The sequence below is a fragment of the Mastacembelus armatus genome, chromosome 13 (genome assembly GCF_900324485.2).
Source record: "Mastacembelus armatus chromosome 13, fMasArm1.2, whole genome shotgun sequence".
In the NCBI taxonomy this organism is placed as follows: Eukaryota; Metazoa; Chordata; class Actinopteri; order Synbranchiformes; family Mastacembelidae; genus Mastacembelus; species Mastacembelus armatus.
Window position 1 is genome coordinate 10,716,250 of NC_046645.1, and position 21,689 is coordinate 10,737,938.

Below are 21,689 nucleotides of genomic sequence, written 5' to 3' on the forward strand. Positions count from 1 at the left end.
CAGCTCTGCAGAAAGAAAAAGAGAAAGAGGAGGACGTTGTTGTGCTAGGGTGTAGGATGACATCTAAAAACACTGAAATAAAAACTTTGACGGGGCTTTATTGTCTTTGCACTCAGCACCATAGCCTGCAAATGTCTCCTACATGATTGGGACAAACTGTTATATGCATTTACTGTACATTATTAAAGTGGTATATTTATTTAAATTCAGAGCCTTATAGAGATAAAGTACATAACCCTATTCTGCAGTACAGTAGCAGGGGACTTGGATGTATGGTGGATTTTCTGCTTTGAGCTTACAGAGATATCATCCTCTGGAGAGATAACAAAGGACTTCCTTTTTTCTGATACAATTGTTCATCCTCTATATTAGTGATGAATAATTCAGACCAACATTTTCACCTACAACTCTCTATCTCTGTTGTTGTTATCTGTTTCTCCATCTTTTCATTCCTGCCTCTGTTAAATGCACCAGGGCCTGTCATGCAAATCGCTCCACAATGTGCATGCACTGTGGGCGAGGCTGCTCCTAAAAGGCTACGTGGATGTGTAGTCACGTCTTTGCTGAGAGAGCATACCGCCAGAGCAGGGGATGAGTGGGAGGAGATGAAGCAAGGTAGGCAGTAGTGAGAGGTGATGGGCACAGTAGGTGAGTAAGGTGTGAAGTGAAGGAGAGATGGGTTTGGGGGAAGGTTAAGGGCAGGAGGTCTGCAGCATCGCTGAAGTAAGCCAGAGGCAAAAAGAGGCAACATGCATGGAGCAGAAGAGAAGATGAAGGGTTGCAGTGAGCGTGAAAAATGTTAGGGGAGTGAAAATTGGTGTGGCAGAAACCACTGAGTCAGGGCTTTTGTGTCAATTGAAGGTGCCTGCAGTATAGCTGTACTGCAACAGATGAGGAGTTGGGAGGAATAGGTGAGCAGTAATTGTACAGAAGGCAAAACCCAATGAAAAAGGAGATGAAATCATAAATATGTGTGAAGCCTGTAAAGAAAACAGGCATGGAAAGGTAGAGGAGAAATGCAATCGTGACAGAATAATATTTGCTGGACTCCTGGAGTTGGACAATTTGATAGAGAGAAAGGTCAGAGGGAGGTGAAACAAAGGGGTCATAACAAAAAAGAAAAAAGATTAGAGGAGAAGGCAGAAGAAATGAGAGGTGATACAATAAGAAAAGGTGATAGGAAAAGGTACAAAGGTAGTAGGAAAAGTGGAAGAACACACACACATACATTATTGGATACAATACTTAGAAGTCATGGTGCTAATGAGATGTGCTGGGTTGCAGAGGGCTCACAGCCAGTTCATTAACCAGCAGATTGCAGGTGCCCCACAGATGGACCAGCTGGAGTCATTAGGCTTTGCAGACAACTCTCACCTGAAGTAATGTTTAGTATTCATAATTTCATCGGAATACTGTAATTTCTGTGAATACTGCACTCAGCTATAACAATATTAGTCCTATACAGTTCTACCCACAATGCATCTTACACAATTCAACCACCAACAGTTCGGTCAGAGATTTGGGCGCTTTGCTCTAGTACTTTTTTTTTTAACTTTTTAATCTGAAAAGTAAATGGTATTTATTACTGTCAGATAAATGTAGCAGTATAAAAAGTACAATTTCTTTCTGACTACTACACAGTATAACCAGCCTGTCTGTCCTGGAGCATTTCATAAACATTCAGTGGATGCACAGTTATGATGACCTGTCCTACCCCACAGATCTCTTAGCCTATCATTCCTGTCACCCTCCCACATCCTTCACTCTTCCTTTCATCCCCTGCATGGTGACAGCAGGTGAGGACCTGTGGAAAGTCCAGAACCTTTTTCCTGTCTTTTGTTCTCACTTATTCAGCCCCCCTCAACACACACACCCACACACACACGCACACACACACACACACACACACACACACACACACACACCTCTTCACCCACAAGCACACACAGCCAGGTAAGTCACAATGTGTTCATTGATACAGGAAGGGTGTATCTGCAGTCAGCCCAGTTTTGTATGGAAGCCGTGAAGGGTCACATTAACCACTGTGAACAAGTTCAAATCAGAACAACAACCACTGATAAGACTGTACAATAATAAGGGAATCAGCCATAATATGTTCTTCCTAACAACCCTTCTAAACACATATGGACATCATAGAAACAGGGTGATATCAGAATGACCAGGCGGGAGGCCAGGCGAGGTCAAGAGACACATGCAGAGAAGAAAATCAAACATCACAAAAAAAAGACTGATAAGATCACAGTCAGCAAAGTGATATTTTTACCTCGTCCTAAAACAAACACTAGAGTGTTATTAGTGCCATTTCTGACGATAACGGCCGAAGTGATGACAGGGGGAAATGACACAATGGGAAAGATGTGTGTGCAGTGTATGTGCTTGTACCGTACATGTGGTTGTGTGAACTCATCGTTTTAAAGGAGATGGAGGGTTGTTCTGGCAAAGGTCAATAGACCCTATCAAAGCATTATTTTATCACAAGCGACAGCTTAAAATAGCTGAGTGTTGCTTTAAGACACGCTCAGAATAACAATGTTGATATGCTGGAGTTCAACAGCATTTAGCATGTTTGCTACAAACATTTGCTACTTAGAGCAAAAAACAAAGTTAACCTGATCTCCATGCATTGTGTTATGAGTTTGTAAGTTTCAGTCATGAATCAAAGTGATTGTAATATAATTTTTGACATAATGGTGACACTGGAGGAAAAGTCAGAGAATCTCCCAAATTTATAATTAATTTAGAATCACCCATTAACCTAACTCCAAACTGCATTTCTTTGGACTGTGGGAGGAAACTAAAGTACCCAGAGAACACAGATACAGATCCAGATCTCTGCAACATCTTAGTCTGATAAGTGCTGTCACTTCAGGTCAGTGACAGAGGCTCCAGTACAGAAACATTTCCAGTCAAATATCTTATGACAGCCATAACTTGTGCGCATTGTCTGAGCCTGGCATCTCCACAGAAAACAAGACAACATCAAAACATGAGAGCTAGTCTGAATGATAAACTCTCCCTTCCCTCAGGCTGCCCAGGCTGTCTGGTTGTCTGGCCTTGTCCCTTCGCCTACAGACTCACACCAGTGTAACAGCGCTAAAGCTCAGGATTAGAGCAAACTATGCAAACCGCTGTGCAGACATTTGTGATGGCATGTCGAATACTATTAAACGAAGATTTAAAAAAGTCAACCTAGATTTCCTTTCTTCAAACTCTGACCACCAGCTCTGCTATTGCTCCACTTCTCATTCCTCCCCTCCAGTTTCTCAGCCTGATCCGTTCTTCTCTTCCCTCCCTCCCCCTATCGGTGCCCCATTCTCCCCCCTGCCATCCCTCCCTCATCTCTCTCTCTCAGACAGATAGGGTAGGATATCCCGACAAAGCCAGGCTGTACAAACACAGCTCTACAACAGGAAGGACTCCCAGCCCTGAGAGAGGAATTTCCCCTCAGAGCTCACCATACGTCTGTACAGAACCAGACACATGCACACGCAAATCAGACACACACAGGCATCTACATCACCCTGGTAGCATTTTTCCATATACATATGTTTTCATTCAATCCTGAAAACACTACCCCCACGATGAATTGTACTAGACAGAATGTGTCATTTATGAGTTCAAACAACAGGATTTGGCACATTTTGCTTTAACAATAACAGAGTCTGACAAAATGTATTGTACAGGTCCATAGTTTCCTAATGGGTTTCTTTATTTTCTTCTTAGTTTGCTACAAACTATGTAGAAAATGCAGTATCCTAACACCTTATGGCCCTGATATTATGTTTTTAATTTGAAATTAAATCCAAATTCAAATTAAGTGTGAAGTGGGGTTTGTGGATAACATGAAAGGGTGATGACTGAAAGTGAGTGTAGAAATTCACTAGATGTCATTACTGCAGGAGAAAATCCGTCCAGCAGCCAATAACTCTATGTTCTGTCACGGATGATGAGCTCAAAAAGACAGGCTGAAAAAATGATAATTGTCAGAGAAAATTGATTTGACCGTTTTAACAATCTGGCTGGACAGAGTCTAAGCCGGTGACTGGCAGACACATCAGTGTGTGTTCTCTTATATAAAGCTCTGTAAAGCTGAGAGGAGCTGCAGATTCAGCTGACAATTCCCCATAGGTTCATGAACGATGCCTCACACATTTAAAAGAAGAGTAAATATTAATTCACGATTGACTTATTATTGGAGACAATATGTTACAAAACAACTGTCAATACTGAGCATCTTCAGCCGACCTACTGTGAAAGTAATTAACTGAATGCATCAGTTGGTGGCTTTTAGTAAACTGCCCTCAAAATTATTAACAAACGGTGAAATAAAACATGAACAGATTACAGACCCATAAAGTGTCAAACAGCTCAGGGATTGAGTTTTCAATTAAGTTTTCATTTATTTTATCAACTGAGAGGTCATAAAGGCAAAGCTTTCTGTTTTTTAGATTAAAAAGCAAATTATAAATCTTTATGTTTTTATTATTTAAAACATTATTTGTATTTTGACTCACTTGTTTAACTAAGTCTCAGTCTGATAATCTTTTACTGCCTTTTGTTTGGATCTGGGGCTCTCAAACTGGAAATTACAATTTGTAATTAAATGCCACACGTCTGATAAGACATGCGTGGATTAATTAAAGCAATGCACATACAAAACATCAGTCAAGACAATAAAAACATTGTTCATATAAACACAAACAGGAGCCTAATTCACAATTCAACGCTCGCGGTGCAAACGGCAGACACAACTGAATCACCATCAAATGCTTCTCTCTCTCTTTACTTTTCACGATCACTATGTGCAGCTGAATATGTGTTGTTTTTATACACATGACACATCATCAAGCGCAAGTAATTACCAACTCACATATATGCAAACAGGTCAAACTTACACACACACACACACACAAACATGCAAACGGTTGTCATGACAGCAGCTGTGCCTGAGCCGGATTGGATAGCTGCACTACAAATTAGTAGTGGAGGTAACCACAGTAACAATGCTATTACTATTCCAGAGACAAAGCTTCAAGTTTACATCAGAGAAGTACATACAATAAATGTGACCATGCAGCTTGTTGTCAGTGTAATGTTATTTGTACAAAGGAGAGAAAAATACTGCAAAAGGTCAAAAACCTGAAAAGATCCAGCATTTAATGTTGGTTTGTCCTCAGCTCAAACATAAAACAAAATGTCATCTGACCACTGAGGCTCCCCACAGACCTACAATCAACGCAGCTTGGTGTCACACATGATTATTGTGTTATTGATTGATTCTTGGCTTATCATAACAATGAAAAAAAATCTATCTCTTTGGATCATGAAGTGACCCGAAGACTAAGAGTCATGATGTTATGGTGACTAATTTGAGAATTTCAAAACATCTCCAATACTAACCACAGATAGAAAACACACACACACAGAGACACACACACACAAATGAGACAAGGAATGAGACCCCCGGTGTGCAGCCGTGCACCCCACCCTGCTCCCATGACCCCATCTCTATAATTGCATGTCTCTGCTGTCGCCTTCTTGCCGTCTCTTCTGTTTTTCTTTCGTTCTTAAAATAATGAGCATCAGACTTTATCTTCCCCACTTTGCTCTCCCTCACTTCCCATTCACCACACGACCACGGCTCCAACCTTGTCATCAGTCTGTCTTCCTTTAAATGCTCTGTCGCCTTTTTACATCAGTAAAAGTGCAGCGTTATTATCACTAACATTTTCTTACAGGTAAAATTATTGGCTCTGCAAAAACATGTCCCTGACCTGGACTGATATATTATTATTGCATTATCAGTTCTGATGCAACAGTGCAACAGTATGTGCTGGTGTTGTAGATTTAGCTACTTTTGGTCAGTGATTGCTAACCTGGAGATTGGGCCCCTTAAAAAGGGACACTAGATAAATCTAAAGGGCCAAATTTGCGTAGTTGTTCAGTTGTTTATAATATAGTTCAAGGTTCCTTTTAATATAATATAGTATATATGAGCATCATTGAGCCTAGTTAAATGAAACTGACCTTAACCACATATATATTATTAACCATGATGAAGAGGGTCAACAAATTATACTACCAGTCAAACGTTTGGATGCACAATTCAATGGGAAAATATGTGTGTACTAATCTTATAATATCTAGTATCATGGAGTGGAAATCCAAGTACTTAATTAAGTACTTGAGTAAATGTACATAATTACTTTCCACTTCTCTCTGTTCTTTCCTGTCTGTCTGTCACATTCCTGTAGGATTGATCAGCTTTAGCAGCTACTTCAAACCATTTAGAACTAATATATAGTAATATATAATATATGTGATACCACATGCACCCATCCTCCATGTGGCCCTGCCCTAGCTCCATCCTGTCCTCCCATCATCTCCCTCCCTTCCCCTCCCATAGCCTGTGATTCTCTCAGCAGTGTGAATAAGCCGTTACAACAGACACACCTGTGCCTCACACTGAGATCATCCCCTAACCTCCCTCCCTGCACTTTCCTCTCTTACCCAACACAGCACTTAGATCAACTTTACCCTTTCACTTATTAATCTCACCTGCCTCTACCACCCTTCATCCCTCTCTCACATCCTCGACCGCAACCTAGACAGACCGCCCACATTCCCCACCGAACCCCGCTCCCACCACGTCCTCTCAGACTTCTGCAGGAAATCACCTTGTCTAGTCTCTGTATGCGTCACATTCACGGCTGCACTTTCAGAGTGGCACTATGAGTGAGAAAATAGAAGAAGTCTGGGAGTGGTGTGCTGCATCTGTACAAAAGGCTGTATGTTTCACATGTGTGTGTGTTGTGATATTCCTAAACAATTGGCTACAATGAAAAACTAATAATAATAAAATAATTGACATTTTATTGGACTTAACTTTTTTAAGGGTGGTTTTAGAACAACACTGCCACCAGAGAAAGGAGGTCCACCTATAAAACCTACCAGCATGGTCTTTGACTGTAGCAAGAAATTTTATTGCCCAAGATTCATTCGTATTTACATGTACTTAAGACCTCCACCTCTGAGGTGCTGACTTGCTGGCAAGTGTAAAAAATGAATGAGATGTTTCTGACCTGTGTTGCTCTATGGAGCAGTTATTTTTATGAGTGGGTCCTTGTTTTGTGTGTGTAGTACTAGAGTATGAGGATGCACGAGCCTTTGTGTGATAACGACACACATTCCTGCAACACTTTTCCACTGATCTACAGCTGGCAGTAATCCCCCCCCCCCTCAGCCAGCACAGAGAAGAAGATCACCAGCATCAGCATCGAGGAAGCAGGAATTAAATTGTTCAAAGCTCAGCTTTTCAAATGTTTTACCAGAAAGGAAAAGTATTTATCACATTTCACCTCAAAGACACACACGACACAATGCAACATTATTTTCTCTTTCCATGAGTCTGCAATTCTGCAGACTTTGCTCAACAAAATAACCAACCATGCAAACTGATGTGCAATAATGATTCGTTACGTATTCATACTTTGCCTGTTTCAATAGAAGAATACACAAAAACTGACCAGAGAGATAGACAGATGGGTAATTAACATACATCCAGTATTAAAACATGCTATATGTTACCATAAAGAGGATTAAATGGCTTTCCAGTGATGTGACAGGTGCAATAAAGTGGGAATGGACTACACCCATCAGAAAGACAGAATGAGAGCAGAGGGTTTTCATGTGACACTGACACACTGTGCTCTAAGTCAGTCATACTGTAGCTAAAGATGATGTGTATCTCAGCAGACAGGAATGACAGGAACTGTTAAACCAGAGGTGGAGAAGGGTTGAAATTGTATTGAGCCCTGCAGTAAGAACGTGATGTCAAAATGTTTGTGGTTGGTTCTTTTGAATTTCGAAGGAGATGAGGAGGATCTCTGAGAGCTCTGCTGAAACATCTGTGTGCAGCGATGGACGTGATGTGCCTGAACGTCACTGGAGGGCAGTGACACTGATAAGGTTTACAATGCGTGTGTGGGAGACACATGATGGCTAATACAGGCTGGAGGTGGAGGAAGGAAGGTTAAAGATAGGGAGAGAAAGAGAGCAGAGGCACTGAAAGGAAACTATTTGCTGTAATCACACCTGTGTATCCTTTTAAAAGATTGTATACCTGCAATCTGCATTCAATGACATGCAATGACACATCCAAAGGCAGACACACTGTAATTTCAGAGTGATCATGTAAATCAAGGTTCCTTTGCCTATTTTCTCTTCTAATAAAGAGACTCCAACTCTCAATCCAATTTGCACACAAATGAAATCATTAAAGCATGCTTCCCTTGAGACATTTGCCCCTGAGTTATTAACTTATCTCTAAAAAACACAAGCTCCAAATCCTGATGGAATTAACTTTCTTTGTGTTTTGTGTGTGTTGGCTGGTGAATTCATAGTCAGTGTGTCTGGGTGTGTCTATAGTGGGAAAACTGAAAAGGTTATGAGCAAAAATGTGTGTGTCTGTGTGTGTGTGTGTGTGTGTGTGTGTGTGTGTGTTCGCACATGCCTGCTGGTGTGTACGTACAAACAATGTGCACAACAGTATCAGCATACACACAGGTATGCAAGGCTGCAGAGCAGAGTCAATTAGGGAACAAAAGAGAAGAGAGTACAAACGACAAGAGGAGAAAGAGTGAAAGAGAGACTCAGGAAGGAAAGAAAGCCTCAACTATGCTCCTCTCCTATCGTTTCCCTTCACTGACCTCCCTCGGCTCGGCTCCCACACAGCAGGAATGCACAGGTTACAACAAAGTGTGTGTGTGTGTGTGTGTGTGTGTGTGTGTGTGTGTGTGTGTGTGTGTGGGTCTCATAGGATGATATAGAGTCTCATCTGTTAACTTTCAGTGGTAGATGTGCAATTCTGATGTAGTTATGCTTTACATGAGTATTTACATTTTGCCACCTTCACTTCTACTTCACTTAGGAAGAAAATCTGAAAGAAATACGTTACTTATTGCTCCACTACATGTGTTTGACAGCTATGTAGTCAGTCCTACTAGTTATTTTCAGGGTTAGGACTTTACAAAAGCACTGACATTTTGGGACTATATGCTAAATTGCCATGTTTGTGTCTCTATATGTTAAAGTGCAGCAAACAGCAGCCATTTATCCTGCCACTGCCCAAAGGTGATAACAGCATTCCTAAATAAAGCTCCCTGTTTCATGTGCTACATCTACTGTAATCAGAAAAATGAGCAGTTTGATATCGGTGGTTCGACACCGAGGACACACTTCTTTTTACCCACGTTTCCTCGTTATCTCTATAGTGACTGTTAAATAAAGGCAACATGCCAGAAAATAATCATAAAAAGCTAAGCTAACTGTACTGTTGCCCTCTATTTAATGGGCAGACATTAAAGCGGTATGAATCCTCAAAGTTTCTGCCAGATATGGAGTAAGTGGCAAACTATTCCTTTAAATCTAAAATAATAAATTATACTTGTTAAAGTGGCTCCCAACATTTTTGGCCTGTGACTTGTGACCATTTATAAAAAAAAAAAAAAACAAAAAAAAAAAAAACAACTTGTGTGTAGTTGGGCCCCTTGTTACATTCCAGATGTTTATGAGTTTGCAGCAGTTCCACTGAAGAAAAATTTCCTCTCTAAGCTTCCTAGAGTTATTCCAATCACTTTCAGGCCCTAAATGCTGAAATTATTGAATATGTCACAAAACCGAAAGATTAGAGAAACGTTCAAAAACATGAAAAAAAATTTGTCTCACTGAACTTTTTTTTTTTTTTTACCCCATTAATAATCTCATGACTGTATGCAAAGCAGTTAAAACCAGCTCCACCCTGAGTAGCTACTGGTAGCTGCAGTATAATGCTGCTTACACATAACTGCATTAACAATCTAATAAGAGCATAGATTTATAACTTCACTCACAGGAAACATTTTCTGACAAACAATGATTTTAACTGTTCATATGTGAAAGACAATATTATTAATTATTTACAATATTATTGGATGCAGGACTTTGAATTGTAAAAGGGTTTTTTTCATTATCACAAGTTGAGAACTTCTCCCACCACTGCTCACTGGACAAATTTCCCCTCAGCTTTTCTAATCACAGCAGAATAACAGTAGAGCAGGCAGAGAGTGCAGCGAAGACTCAGACCACAGCAGCAACACCTGAACGCATTTGCATGACGGCCACGTTTTGCATGTAAAACTTAGTGCCCTCTGTGACAAGAAGCTGCCTGGTGAGGAAGTTCCCTGTCAGCTTAAACACAACCTGAGTTAGTTTTTCATAAACAGAAATAACCCCCCCCCCCTTTATTCCTTCCAGGGGTGAGCAATACTAAGATTTAAGCTTCTTGTGCCAAGGTTTAACTGTATCTCACTAATGTGCTGTTACCTCAGTACAGTGGACAAACTTAACAACAGTGTGTCTTTTCAGAAATAGCATTGTGAGGAGTTTTGGAAGACAGAGACTTTACTTTCTTTGGTAAAAATTAGCTCAGGTGAAAACTGTATGTGGAAAAGTCATGGAGGACAGTACTGTATTGTAGGAAGCAGTTTTTAAAAGATTATTATACAAAGTAGCTTTGCGGGCCTACTTTATTTCAATATATAGGAAACTTCTGCTACACTTTCAAAATGAAATTAACTTCCATTACTTGCCAAGTCGTAGCTTTGCAAATTAAACTTCTACACACAAAACCTTATCATTTATTAATACTATATTATGAAAAGTTGTTAAATTTAGCTCCACTTCGACCAGCATCAACATCAAAATGCTAAGCAGATTTGAGTCTAGCAAAAAGTAATTGCAGTGATATACACTCCAGCCTGTCCTCATACTCAAGTTCTTTTTTTCATATAAACCGAATGAAGGTGCACAAAAGATGCACAACTGTAACTGTATGTTAGTTTTTGGCCGACACTCCTCTTTGCATATGCAAGCTCAAACACACACACATATTTGTACAGACTCTCTCTGCTGTATGACGGTCTTTCTCTGCAACAGTGGCTATGGCCCCACGGCGCTGAAGCTGACCATGGATGGCTTTAAGAATAGCATAGGCAATCCTGGAAAAAAGAGCACGGAGAAGCAAGTAGACACCCAGAGAAATCCCACCCTTTGGTTCTGACTTTTCTCGAAAGCCACTCCTCCAGAACACACACACTCCCTGATGACACCGGAGTGTGAGAAGATGATCACAACATGGCTCTGGATCTTAATTTCATGTCTGGATTTGTTATAAATTCTCCTAACAAGATGGTGAAACCACTGTGACAGAACAATGACCTGATATTAAGCATACCAATCACAACGCAGACTTACAGCAATCTAACAAGGATAAACCCCCCCAAGCCATGTTGATAACCTTATACGCAAAACAAACAAAACGCAACGAATTACTACTTTGCTCACATTCATAAGCAAATACACACACACACGCATTTCCCTGTAGAGATTAGCGGGAGAAAGAAAGACTGAACAAATAAGGGAGGGCAAGGGATAGAAAGAGCTCGCCTTTCCTTATAATCACTACACTCACCTGTTCATCCCCCTCACCTGGGGCAGGGAGATCACTCTCCCTCCTCCTCTGCCTCTTCACCCTCCTCCATCCTACCACCCTCCACCTTGCTGAGATGGCCAGATAAAGCGAGTCTTTCAGTCGAAAATGCACTGCCACTGCCACTGCCACTGCGTGTCCCAGCTCCCTCACCCCTTCAGCCCAGCCCTGAAACTGATCCTGGTAGACGGAGAACTTTCTCACACTCGTACCTGCCAATCACACACCTCTCCAGTGTACAGGATGGGAAAAAAAAAACCCACAAGTAAAGTGTGACAACCACATGCAGTATGCATAAAGCACACACACAGAACCAGACACAAAAGCAAACAGTACACAGATAAGGGAAGATAATTGGCTCTGGGACAGGGAGTCTCACAGGTAAGTGGGTTGATACTAATCAAAAAGAAGAAACCTAAGCCAAGTCTGTATAACACGCTTATATGTGACGTGTGTGCGCTCAGGTCAGTGTGGGTGCATTAAGAATCACTGAGTACTAAATTACCGAATTATCGGGCCCCAAAACTAAGCTACCATATGAAGTAACTATTAATATTTCTTGTTGCATAATGAATCAAACAACTAGAAAGAGATCCCAAACCCCAACCAACCAGTCAAAAGGACTACAAAGAGATGCAAAACCAGTAAACGCAAATATAAAACGTCATTGAACAGATTCAAGACGAGATGCAAACAACTGCAGATGCACAATGTCTAAAAAGAGGCACAAAACATCTACTACTACAAACAGACGCAAAAACAACCACAAAAGCTGAAAAACTTACTAAGAAGAGAAATCACAAGAAAGCAAAATCACAAAATAAGGGCATAGGATAGCCAGAAATGTAACACAACTAAATATGCATGCAAAATGACTAATAAGACACAAAGACACTCTTTCAGTCTGTGGGTCTTTGCTCCTGTGTAGGAGGGGTGAGGGTCTTTTAGACATCTCTGCCCAGGGGCCCATGATCTTTTAATCCGCTCATGTTAGGAGAGAGTGGGTGTGTATGTGTGTCTGTGTGTATCTGAAGCTTCACCTAGGTTTTGGGCAATATTGCAAACATTATTACAACACAATATGGAATTCGAATCACAAAGCTGTTTGCTGTCATTTCTGTAATGCTTTCATTATGAGAAAGAAGTCAGCCCTGCTGGGAGCGATCACAGGCTGAAAAAAAGAAAGGAAGGGAAGGGAAAGATTTCTTCCAGTGAAATGAAGTAAGTAAAAAACAAACATAACATCTTAATCCCTATAAAAATTGTGTCTCTTTCTTTTGTAACGCTGCCAAGTCATTTTGGTGGGATTCTCTCTAGTACTAGTTTGACTGATAAACAAGCAATGATTGCCAAAATGAACAGTCCAGAAAAGAAGTGGCTAGTGGACAGTGAGATTGATGGCTTTATAGAAAATGGCGTGAACGGCGGGGCATAAGAACTGTGCCAAATGAGAGTGAGTGTGCCACTCACTGCTATCAAAGATTGCTTTTCTTTTCTTTTTATGTAAAAATTTCAAGGCCCAAAACAAATACAACTATATGAGATTAACAGGTATACATAACAGGCCTGTAACTTATTTCATTTACTGGCTAAACTCACAATTGCTTGTTTGTTCTAGAAAATTTTGAAAATATAATCAAATACATGTTAATGTTTTATTCTATTAAAAGTCCAGACATTGAAAAAGCTTGAAATGGATATTCATTGACATTTCTGTTTGAAAGTGACTTAAGTTACTAGCATTGTAACTTATGAAGGTTTATGTGTCGTTTTCTTCTTTTCTCTTCAGCCTGCATTATTGAAATAAACTAAAGCCAGAGGGACAGCTGGAGGAGAAAAAGTAAAGGTGGAGTGAATAATCGATATCTGGTTCTCGGCCACACTTTCCGAGTGCTGCACTAATGGCAGATTAATCGGTCTGCTCTTTAATGAGGACACAAGATGGAGCGGCCAAAAGCGTGATGTTGGATCGAGATGTAGATTGTTCAATATGTCCTGAAGGAAGCAATGAAGGGATTTATAACATAAGTACAAAAACTTAAGGCTGGATGGAGAAGAGGAGAGCTCAAGACATTAAAGCCTTCAATGGACAGAAAAGACTGAGGAAATTGAGGGATGAAAAACATTACTGTGTAAACCAAAATGGAGATTCTGTGTAATCATATGATGGGATTGGGATTTATTGTGATATTGTGAATCCAAGAAACATTTAGCTGAAGTGGTGAAGCAAAGAAATCTTGGCACATCATATTTAGTAGATGATCATCCATTAAGAAGAAAAAAAAAGTCAGCTTGAGTTATGACTTAAGTGGCAACGTTGATATTACAAACTAAATGGTATCAGTATCCACTAAATGTTTTATACGGTCTAATTAATGTCTCTATCTATTAATATTAATAGTTAATAAAGATTTTACTAAGTCCTTACAGATCAGTTATAAACAATTAATTACTATAGCTTCGAGTTGCCAGGTTGTTGAAATTCCTCCTCGAACAGGCTGTTTACTGCAAGCACATAAATTTGCTGGTGTGACCCCTATAAGTCATCAGGTCTGTGGTTATAAATGTTAGTCAGTCACTAATAGAGGCTAATAGGTTTGTTAGTTTGTAATAAGCCATCAGCAAAAGATACTTTTTTATGAATGTTAATAAATCAATAATAACAGGTTCTACAATAAAATATCAGCTAAATAAACAGTTCTTAAATGGTCCAGGTGTCACGCACCCTTTTCCCTGGAGGTGTCAGGTCAAACAGTCCATTTTAGAAGTCATATTCAGTTTTGTCATTTAATAAGGGGATTGTCTCCAAATATATATTGTGATATAATGTAGGCTGGCTTCCACTACTTTCACCCACACACAGAGGAGGAAAGAAAAGATGTAAAAGCATGTGTATCTGGACTCTGCCTCTGACCATCATTGTTATTCCTCTCTACCCTCAGTTTGAGTGTATTGCTGTACTTGAAGCATAGCCTGTTCCCTTGGAAACCATACTGATAACCGGCACTGCTCCTGTACTTACTGGCCAGGCGAATTGGAAGGGAATGACAATGTGCCCATTAATCCCATCCTCTCCTCTTCCTGCTCCTCCATCGTGTCCTCGGTGGCGGAGCGACTGGGAGTTTCCACCTAGGATCCCTGTGCTGCCTGACCCAAAGATGCAGGCTCCAGTGGGGACAACTCGGGCCTGGTACTCCTTGAGGCAGGCTTGGAAGAAAGTGTCACATTGGTCCCAGGCAGAGCAGCGCTGCCCACCACTGGCCTGGAGGTCACAGCAGTCTCCGGTCTGCAGGAGACCATGTGGGTTCTGGAAGTGCCGGATCTGAAGTTCAAACATCCCCAACGCACATACAGCCTGTGTCCAAAGAGAGGAGACAGAGGGGTGGGAAGGAGAAATGTACATTAATAAATTGTCTGTTTATCTGAGGGTTTGGTAACTTTAGTGATGAGCCTGCATTTACAATTTACAGTTGCTCTTAAAGAAAATGTCTGATAAAACTTCAATAACAGGACCAAAGACATGCGTGTTCATATGAATAAAGAACCGTCCTGCTATGTACTGTCTCATTACTCCTGGGAATCTGCAGCCTCCAGCATGTCTCCTCTGTATCTTTTGTTTATCAGCATGTTACAAGACAACAGTCAAACAGTCAGACACAAGTGAGGGAAAGAAAGAACTCTGCCAAAACCAAATTTTTCATTCAACTCATGGATAGAAACTGATCATCTCTCAACTTCCTGTTATTTGCTTTGACACCCCTTGTTTTCCTTTCTCTCTTTACCACCACTCCCTTCTTATTTCTCTCTTCCCAGGGGATGATGACTTTGGGAACCCACACTCTTCCTCCTCCTGCTCCATTCTTTTCCTATCTGGGAACAAGCTGTAAAGCTCCTGTCATTTCTCTTTCTGCGGCCATCAGCTCTTTTCTGCATTGTTGCCATTCTCCTTTTCATCTGCCTCCCTTTCTTTCCTCTGTGTTCCCTGTCTAAAGATGGGTGGAGGAGACACACACACAGTCACTAACACACACACAGTCACTAACACACACACACACACACACACACACTCTATAGTGTTAACAAGCCCCCCTGAGAGCCCCAGAGCACCGGGGTCAGGTATGTACGTGCATGCATGTGTGTGTGTGTGTGTGTGTGTGTGTGTGTGTGTCTGCATGTCACTGTAGCTGAATAAAAACAATGGTTCTGGCTTTTTACAACAATTGCAAACACAAAAAATGAAGCCACTGTTATCTCACATAGCCAAAATCCTCCGATCATGAATATATCTGAATAATTCACAACCCTTGTGGCATGCTTTCACAAATACTAAACTAATGATAGCTCATTAAGTCGAAGAATCAGAATCATGTATCCCCTGCAGTGTTGTGCGCTCAGTCATGGAAAAAAAATCACCAAGACCCATAAGATCTCATGGGCTTGTCAGAATCAGAGTCCTTCCTTTGTGTTCAGCTGCATGTCCCTCTCCTGCACCCTGTCCCTGAGCTGAGAGGGGGTTAGGGGGGTTAGGGGGGTGAGGAGTGTGTGTGTGTGTGTGTGTGTGTGCGTGTGTGTGTGTGTGTGTGTGTGTGTGTGTGTGTGTGTGTGTGCGTGCGTGTGTGGTGAACTCATGTACATCAAAAGGCTTGTGGAGATACAGTGGCGCTCATCACTCTACATCCTCCTTTCTTCCTCTCCTCCTCTCACTGCCTGAGCCATTCCCTGCATACCAGCATTTCAGCGCTTCAGTCAGACCAGTCAAATTGAGACAGAGAGATGGCAGCCAAGGCTCAGACCATCTCTGCAGGAGAGCTCTGGCAGTTACACACTCACTACACCCCAAATTCTGGCTGGCTCACAACAAATCCTCTCCGTCTAAAGACCGACTTTAAAGGGGTCAGCACCTGAACTGTGCAAGAAACATGAGACTGGTTCACATTGACCAGAGAGGTACAGGACTAAAGACACAATTTAAACCCCCCCCAAAAAACAAACAAACAAACAAACAAACAAAAAACAGCAATAAAGCATCTCAAACATAGTGCTAATGTTTGTCAGTGCTGATTCTACTTAATGCCATCATTACACTATCAATAAAGCAAACATAAAATATGACAAAACTTAATTAAACGCTTTGGTATTACTTTCTGATAAGACATTATTTTTTATAAGGTTTATATGATTTAATAAATAGCACCATAAATGCTTAAAACACAACTCACCAATGCTTTAAACAGCATATAGACTTTATAAAAGGTGTCTTTTCAATGTCAGTGACAGGGAGAACTACTTTGACATTACCTGCAACAGTTTCACTATGAGTTTCTTTGAACATGACTATTGCATAGGATTCTGTTTGGAAAAGACATTACTGCTGACTGTGTTCAAATAAAATGATGTGGCTTTTTGAATAGACATTTAATTGAAAAAAGAATCAAGTATTTGGCAGATTATTAAATGAGTGAGCTTTAGTCAGTGTCTCAGATCACACTGAAACAGTATGTCCAGCAGTGCAGTGCTGGGAATAATAAATCTGGGCAAAACGCATCAGGTAGTGACTGCTGGGCTTTGAAGAGGCCTCAGAATCACAGGATGGTCTCTTGTCTTCTGCATTATAAGTGATTCACAGCAGCAGCAGCAGCAGAGGAGTATCCTTGAGTATATGCTTCACACTGCAGTGCAGAGAATGGAGGGAGTGGAGTGTGTTGATCCTCAGCTGTGAAGGGGTTGCAGAGGTGCAGAGAGAGACACACAGAGCCGCCCAAACGCTCAACATTCACACGCCCTGGAGCTTATTCGCTGTGGCCCAGGGCTCCACTCACACCCAAGACACAGATGCAGGATGTGCGAGTTCAGTGTTCAGAAAAAAAAAAAAAAAACCAAAAACACGCACAGTATCACATAAATGCTCACATACATACTCTGGAGTACCTCTAAGCCTGTTCCCACTACTGCGACTCCTGTCACACATCATAGGCATCCTATTCAGAGCAGCAGCTGCCTGACAGCACAAGGGGCACACAGGTAAAATAATAATAAAAAAATGTGTTTATGAACCTTCACTCCTGAATTCTGTCAAAATAATCCCCACAGGGCTATCAGCACGCTACGCTCTGAATAACTTATACAAATTATTGCAGTGACTAGTGAACTCTGTGGTTCTAAACACAAAGGAAGTACCAGGAGATTTTAAAACAAGGTGGATAGGAAACTGTCAAGTGGCAAATTTCAAATTTCAAATGCTGTTAAAAAAATAGATAATGCCCCAGTAAAGACTCTAATGCCAATGCACCTAAAAACCTGCAGACGCAATAATCCTTTAATTAACCAGAGAACAAGCAGGATGCAGTGGGCAATTACGATGTTCATCCTCCATTATTTCACACAGGAGCATACATGGCCCCTCAAAAGAATTTAGGGCTTTATTCAGCACTGAAGTCTCCAAAATAAACCGTATGCTGCGGGTGTTTTTCCTAAGTATGTATGTTATCCACTTAACTATATTCTTCGCTTAGCAAATATAATTGGTAGATTTTCCCACAATGCTAAAAATACATGATTTTTCTGTAATATTCCTTTTTCCCCCCACACACACATATTTTGCTTTCATACATGCTTCTGCCTTAGAGTAATAGTTCTCTGCTGAGTGGGATAATAGACACCAGCGAGCTGAAACAACAGGTGGCCACAGCGCCATAGGAGCAGAAAATGGGCAGCACAAATGGGAAAGGGACAGTGTGTGTGGACTCCATTACTGGTGGTTTGCACGGAGCTCTGCTAAGAAATATTGGTTCAACCACAGGTAAAAGTCGGCGTCTGGGGTTAAACTGCATGCAGACTTAAATAGAACATAATCGGTGGCTTACCTGCGGTTGTATCGTGAGCGCGACCAGGACAATCACAGTCCGCTGCAAGTGGAGATGTCCCCGGTGTCGCTGAGCTTTCATACCTGGCTTCCCGGTGATCTTTCCCCCCACGGTTCTGCGGTTGAGCTGAGTAATCCTGTGCGTTCTTGAGCTCTCCATCCCCTGCGTCAAGGAACAGGGAACCGTGTTGTGCGCTTTGGCGGTGTTGGTGTCCCTCTCCTCCTCCCTGCCTGTGTCCGTTCGTCCGCCCAGCTCTCCTCCTCTTCGGTCTTAAAGCCTGAAACTCCCGCAGACCTACTTCATCGCGACCAGTTCAGGGAAACCATAGCCTACCTCTGTCTCAGCTCGGATTTATCCCCCACCCACCCATACACACCTGATCACCCCCTTGCTGCTGTGTCCAGGGTGGATTTCCACTGGGAATGGCACATACAAAAACACGCACACGGCACATAAACACAGTCCCCTCTGCGCCGTATTCCTCTCACCACCTATGTTAAGAGGCTTTAAAGGTCCAAGCTGCTGGCACACTTGACTTGAACTCTCATCCCAATTAGTAGACACACTTACTTCTCTTCTGTCTATCAGCCAGATTTACGCACACACACACGGAAAAAATCAAAAACACCAAATAACATCCACATTCATCCTGTTATGAAGGTGTGGAAACACCAAACAAAGTTGATTTCACTTTGCGCTCTTCTCATCCAAGCGGCTGGCTGACCATTTGTCAAGGCGGTACGAAGCCCGGCGGCTACACAGCCAGTGTGGGAAACAATGAGAAGGCGAGAAAGAGAAAGAGAGAGAGAAAGAGAGAGAGAGCATGTGAGGGTGTGTCCAGAGGCAGGGAATATCCGTCTTTCAGCTCTTGTCCGGATGGTTCCCATCGCGCACCAATACTCTCATCCCTCTGAGCAAGCTGCAGACCAACCTAAACTTTTTTTTTTCCTATATATCCCACATTTACGGAAGGGATTATCTTCAAGGCGTTTCGTATCTCACTTCTTCTCTCTGGGTTTTATGTTTCCTCTCCACCTTTTATTGCACCTCACTGGTTCCTCTCCTCCAGTTTCAACACCCCCCTTGCTTTCCCCGGGGTCAGTTCAAAGCTGCGCCGCGCCAATTAATTGTTTTCACAGTCTGCGCCTGCTTGAATGGGCTCTGAAAAAGAAAAGTTTCTATAGGCTTTGAAGCGGAAGCCCTCCATAATTAACGTACCCGTCCGCGGGTGATTAACTGAGGTCCTTCACATATGCCAAAGGAGACATACACACAATTGCCCGGAGTGTTTTTATTATTCGTCTTCTTCCAAAGGGGGTTTCGGCTGTTGCGCACACGATGAAGAAGCGCGTAGCACAAGGTGCCTACCGTCCACCAAAATATGCTCGTCATAACACATTTATGGTTAAAACCTGTTTTGACAGCTGTCGGCCCGTAGCCTAGAGACTTACGCACACGCACGCTGCTGCTTAACGATGCAAATAGTCTACTAACCGGCTGAGAGCACAAATATAAAAGAGAATTGTAGGCATCTTTTGGACACTGGCACCGGTCACATGGCATATTTTCCACGACTGACCTCCAGCGCTCTTCTTGTTGGACTCAAGACCTCCATACAATGTACCTTCTTTATCGGAGGAAATCTAATGAGATTCGGCTTCCCCCCCTCCTCCTCCTCCTCCATCTTAAGGTCTATCACGGGCTTGTTGCTCAAGAGCCTTCCTGACAACCGCTGGTGTTTCCGCGGCCTGGCGCTCTGCAGTGACCCCGGAGCAGAACAGAGGGCTCTTGAGGAGCAGAGGGTTGATTTGCATAGAGGAGCAGCGACCTCCAGCCATGAGCTGAATTCTAACCAACCACTCGGGAAAACACACAGACATCAGTGGGTCTGTTCAGAGGCGGCTCTGTGGACTTCACCTGAGGAAGAGTCACCAATAAAAGTACAGCTCTGAGTCTTGTTGCCTAAATGGAAGAGTGTTTTGTGTTGTGTAGTTGGCACCACCTAATGGCCATATGTGTTTTAGGCAGAATTTGTGGTCACCGTTTGAAGCCCTCCCAAAAGATTGGCTTCAAATTGTCAAAATATTTTCCCATAACACTGACATCTACGACTAAATAAAAATACCACAAAAGTGGTTAGCACTGTTGCCTCACAGCAAGATGGTTCTTGGTTCGAAATCTGTCTTCTGTGTGCAGTTTGCATGTTCTCCCTGTGCTTGCGTGGGTTTACTCCAGGTACTCTGGTTTCCTCCCACAGTCCAAAGACATTTATGTCAGGTTCATTGGTGACTCTAAACTGCCCATAGGAGTGAGTGTGAGGTTGTTTGTCTCTATGTGACCCTGTGATGGACTGGTGACCTGTCCAGGGTGTACCCCCGCCTTTCAACCAAAGAGAGCTGGGATAGGCTCCAGCAGATCTCTGTGACACTAAATAAGAAAAAGCAGGTGTAGATAATGGATGGATGAATAGTGAAGCAACAATTACATAATTTTAACAACATTTGACAATGCTCACACCATGAATCCATAACCAGGCAGTTTTCTGTCACAGTGACAAAGACCCGTTTGATCTAAACGTCTTAGGCAGAACATTCAGCAATTTTATTTGCCAAACTTTCATATTACCTGTAGTTTTAACACCTTATAACTCACTGTTACTTTCTTCTTCCTTTTTACTGTGACTACCAGTGTTAAAGGTGCTGCACATGTAGCACAGGCTGCTCTGTATGCAAACTTAGACCATGTATGACCAGTAACAACACACTTCGTGACAGGAGCCATTACATGCAAAGAAAGATGACAGTTCCAGCTTACTGCGTCAGAGGGGCCAGATAGTGATGATACTGTGTTTAGGACTATTTTTGATTTCACGCTGAAACTACACTGACAGACACAACTCCCACAAATAATCCACCAGACATGCTGCCTCTCAACTCCAAATGAAAGAACGGTGTTTTTGTGAATAGGAAGGCAACAGGCATGTTGCCAAGAGCATGCATCATTCACACATGCAAACACACACACTCACACACACATGGCGCCTTAGTGGCTAAGGTCAGCGCTTTCTCAAGGCAAAATAAGGGAGTGTGGAAAGGCTTGGGAACCTGCAGAAGAATGTGCATTTCTGTGTACACTGTTGAGCTGACCTGAAGACAATTACTCGGGCCACAGTTAAATCCACAACAGGGAGGCCCTGTGTGTGCTTAGTACAGTTGATAGTGTGTGTCTAAATTAAGCTTTTCAGGCCTAATTCACACATCACTCCGCCTACACTCATG

General features: G+C 42.0%; 1 protein-coding gene across 1 annotated transcript in view; it reads right to left on the reverse strand.

Moving 5' to 3' along the window:
• The window catches only part of LOC113138376 (protein jagged-1), a 36,222-nt gene extending 16,960 nt beyond the window's left edge, over nucleotides 1–19,262 (reverse strand). Inside the window, exons 1-2 of the mRNA XM_026320744.1 lie at nucleotides 18,412–19,262; nucleotides 14,571–14,903 (exon numbers count right to left, since the gene is read on the reverse strand). Coding sequence (XP_026176529.1) covers nucleotides 14,571–14,903; nucleotides 18,412–18,570 — 492 coding nt within the window. The 5' untranslated portion in view covers nucleotides 18,571–19,262. The remainder of the gene's footprint in view (nucleotides 1–14,570; nucleotides 14,904–18,411) is intronic.
• Nucleotides 19,263–21,689: the final 2,427 nt, after the last annotated feature.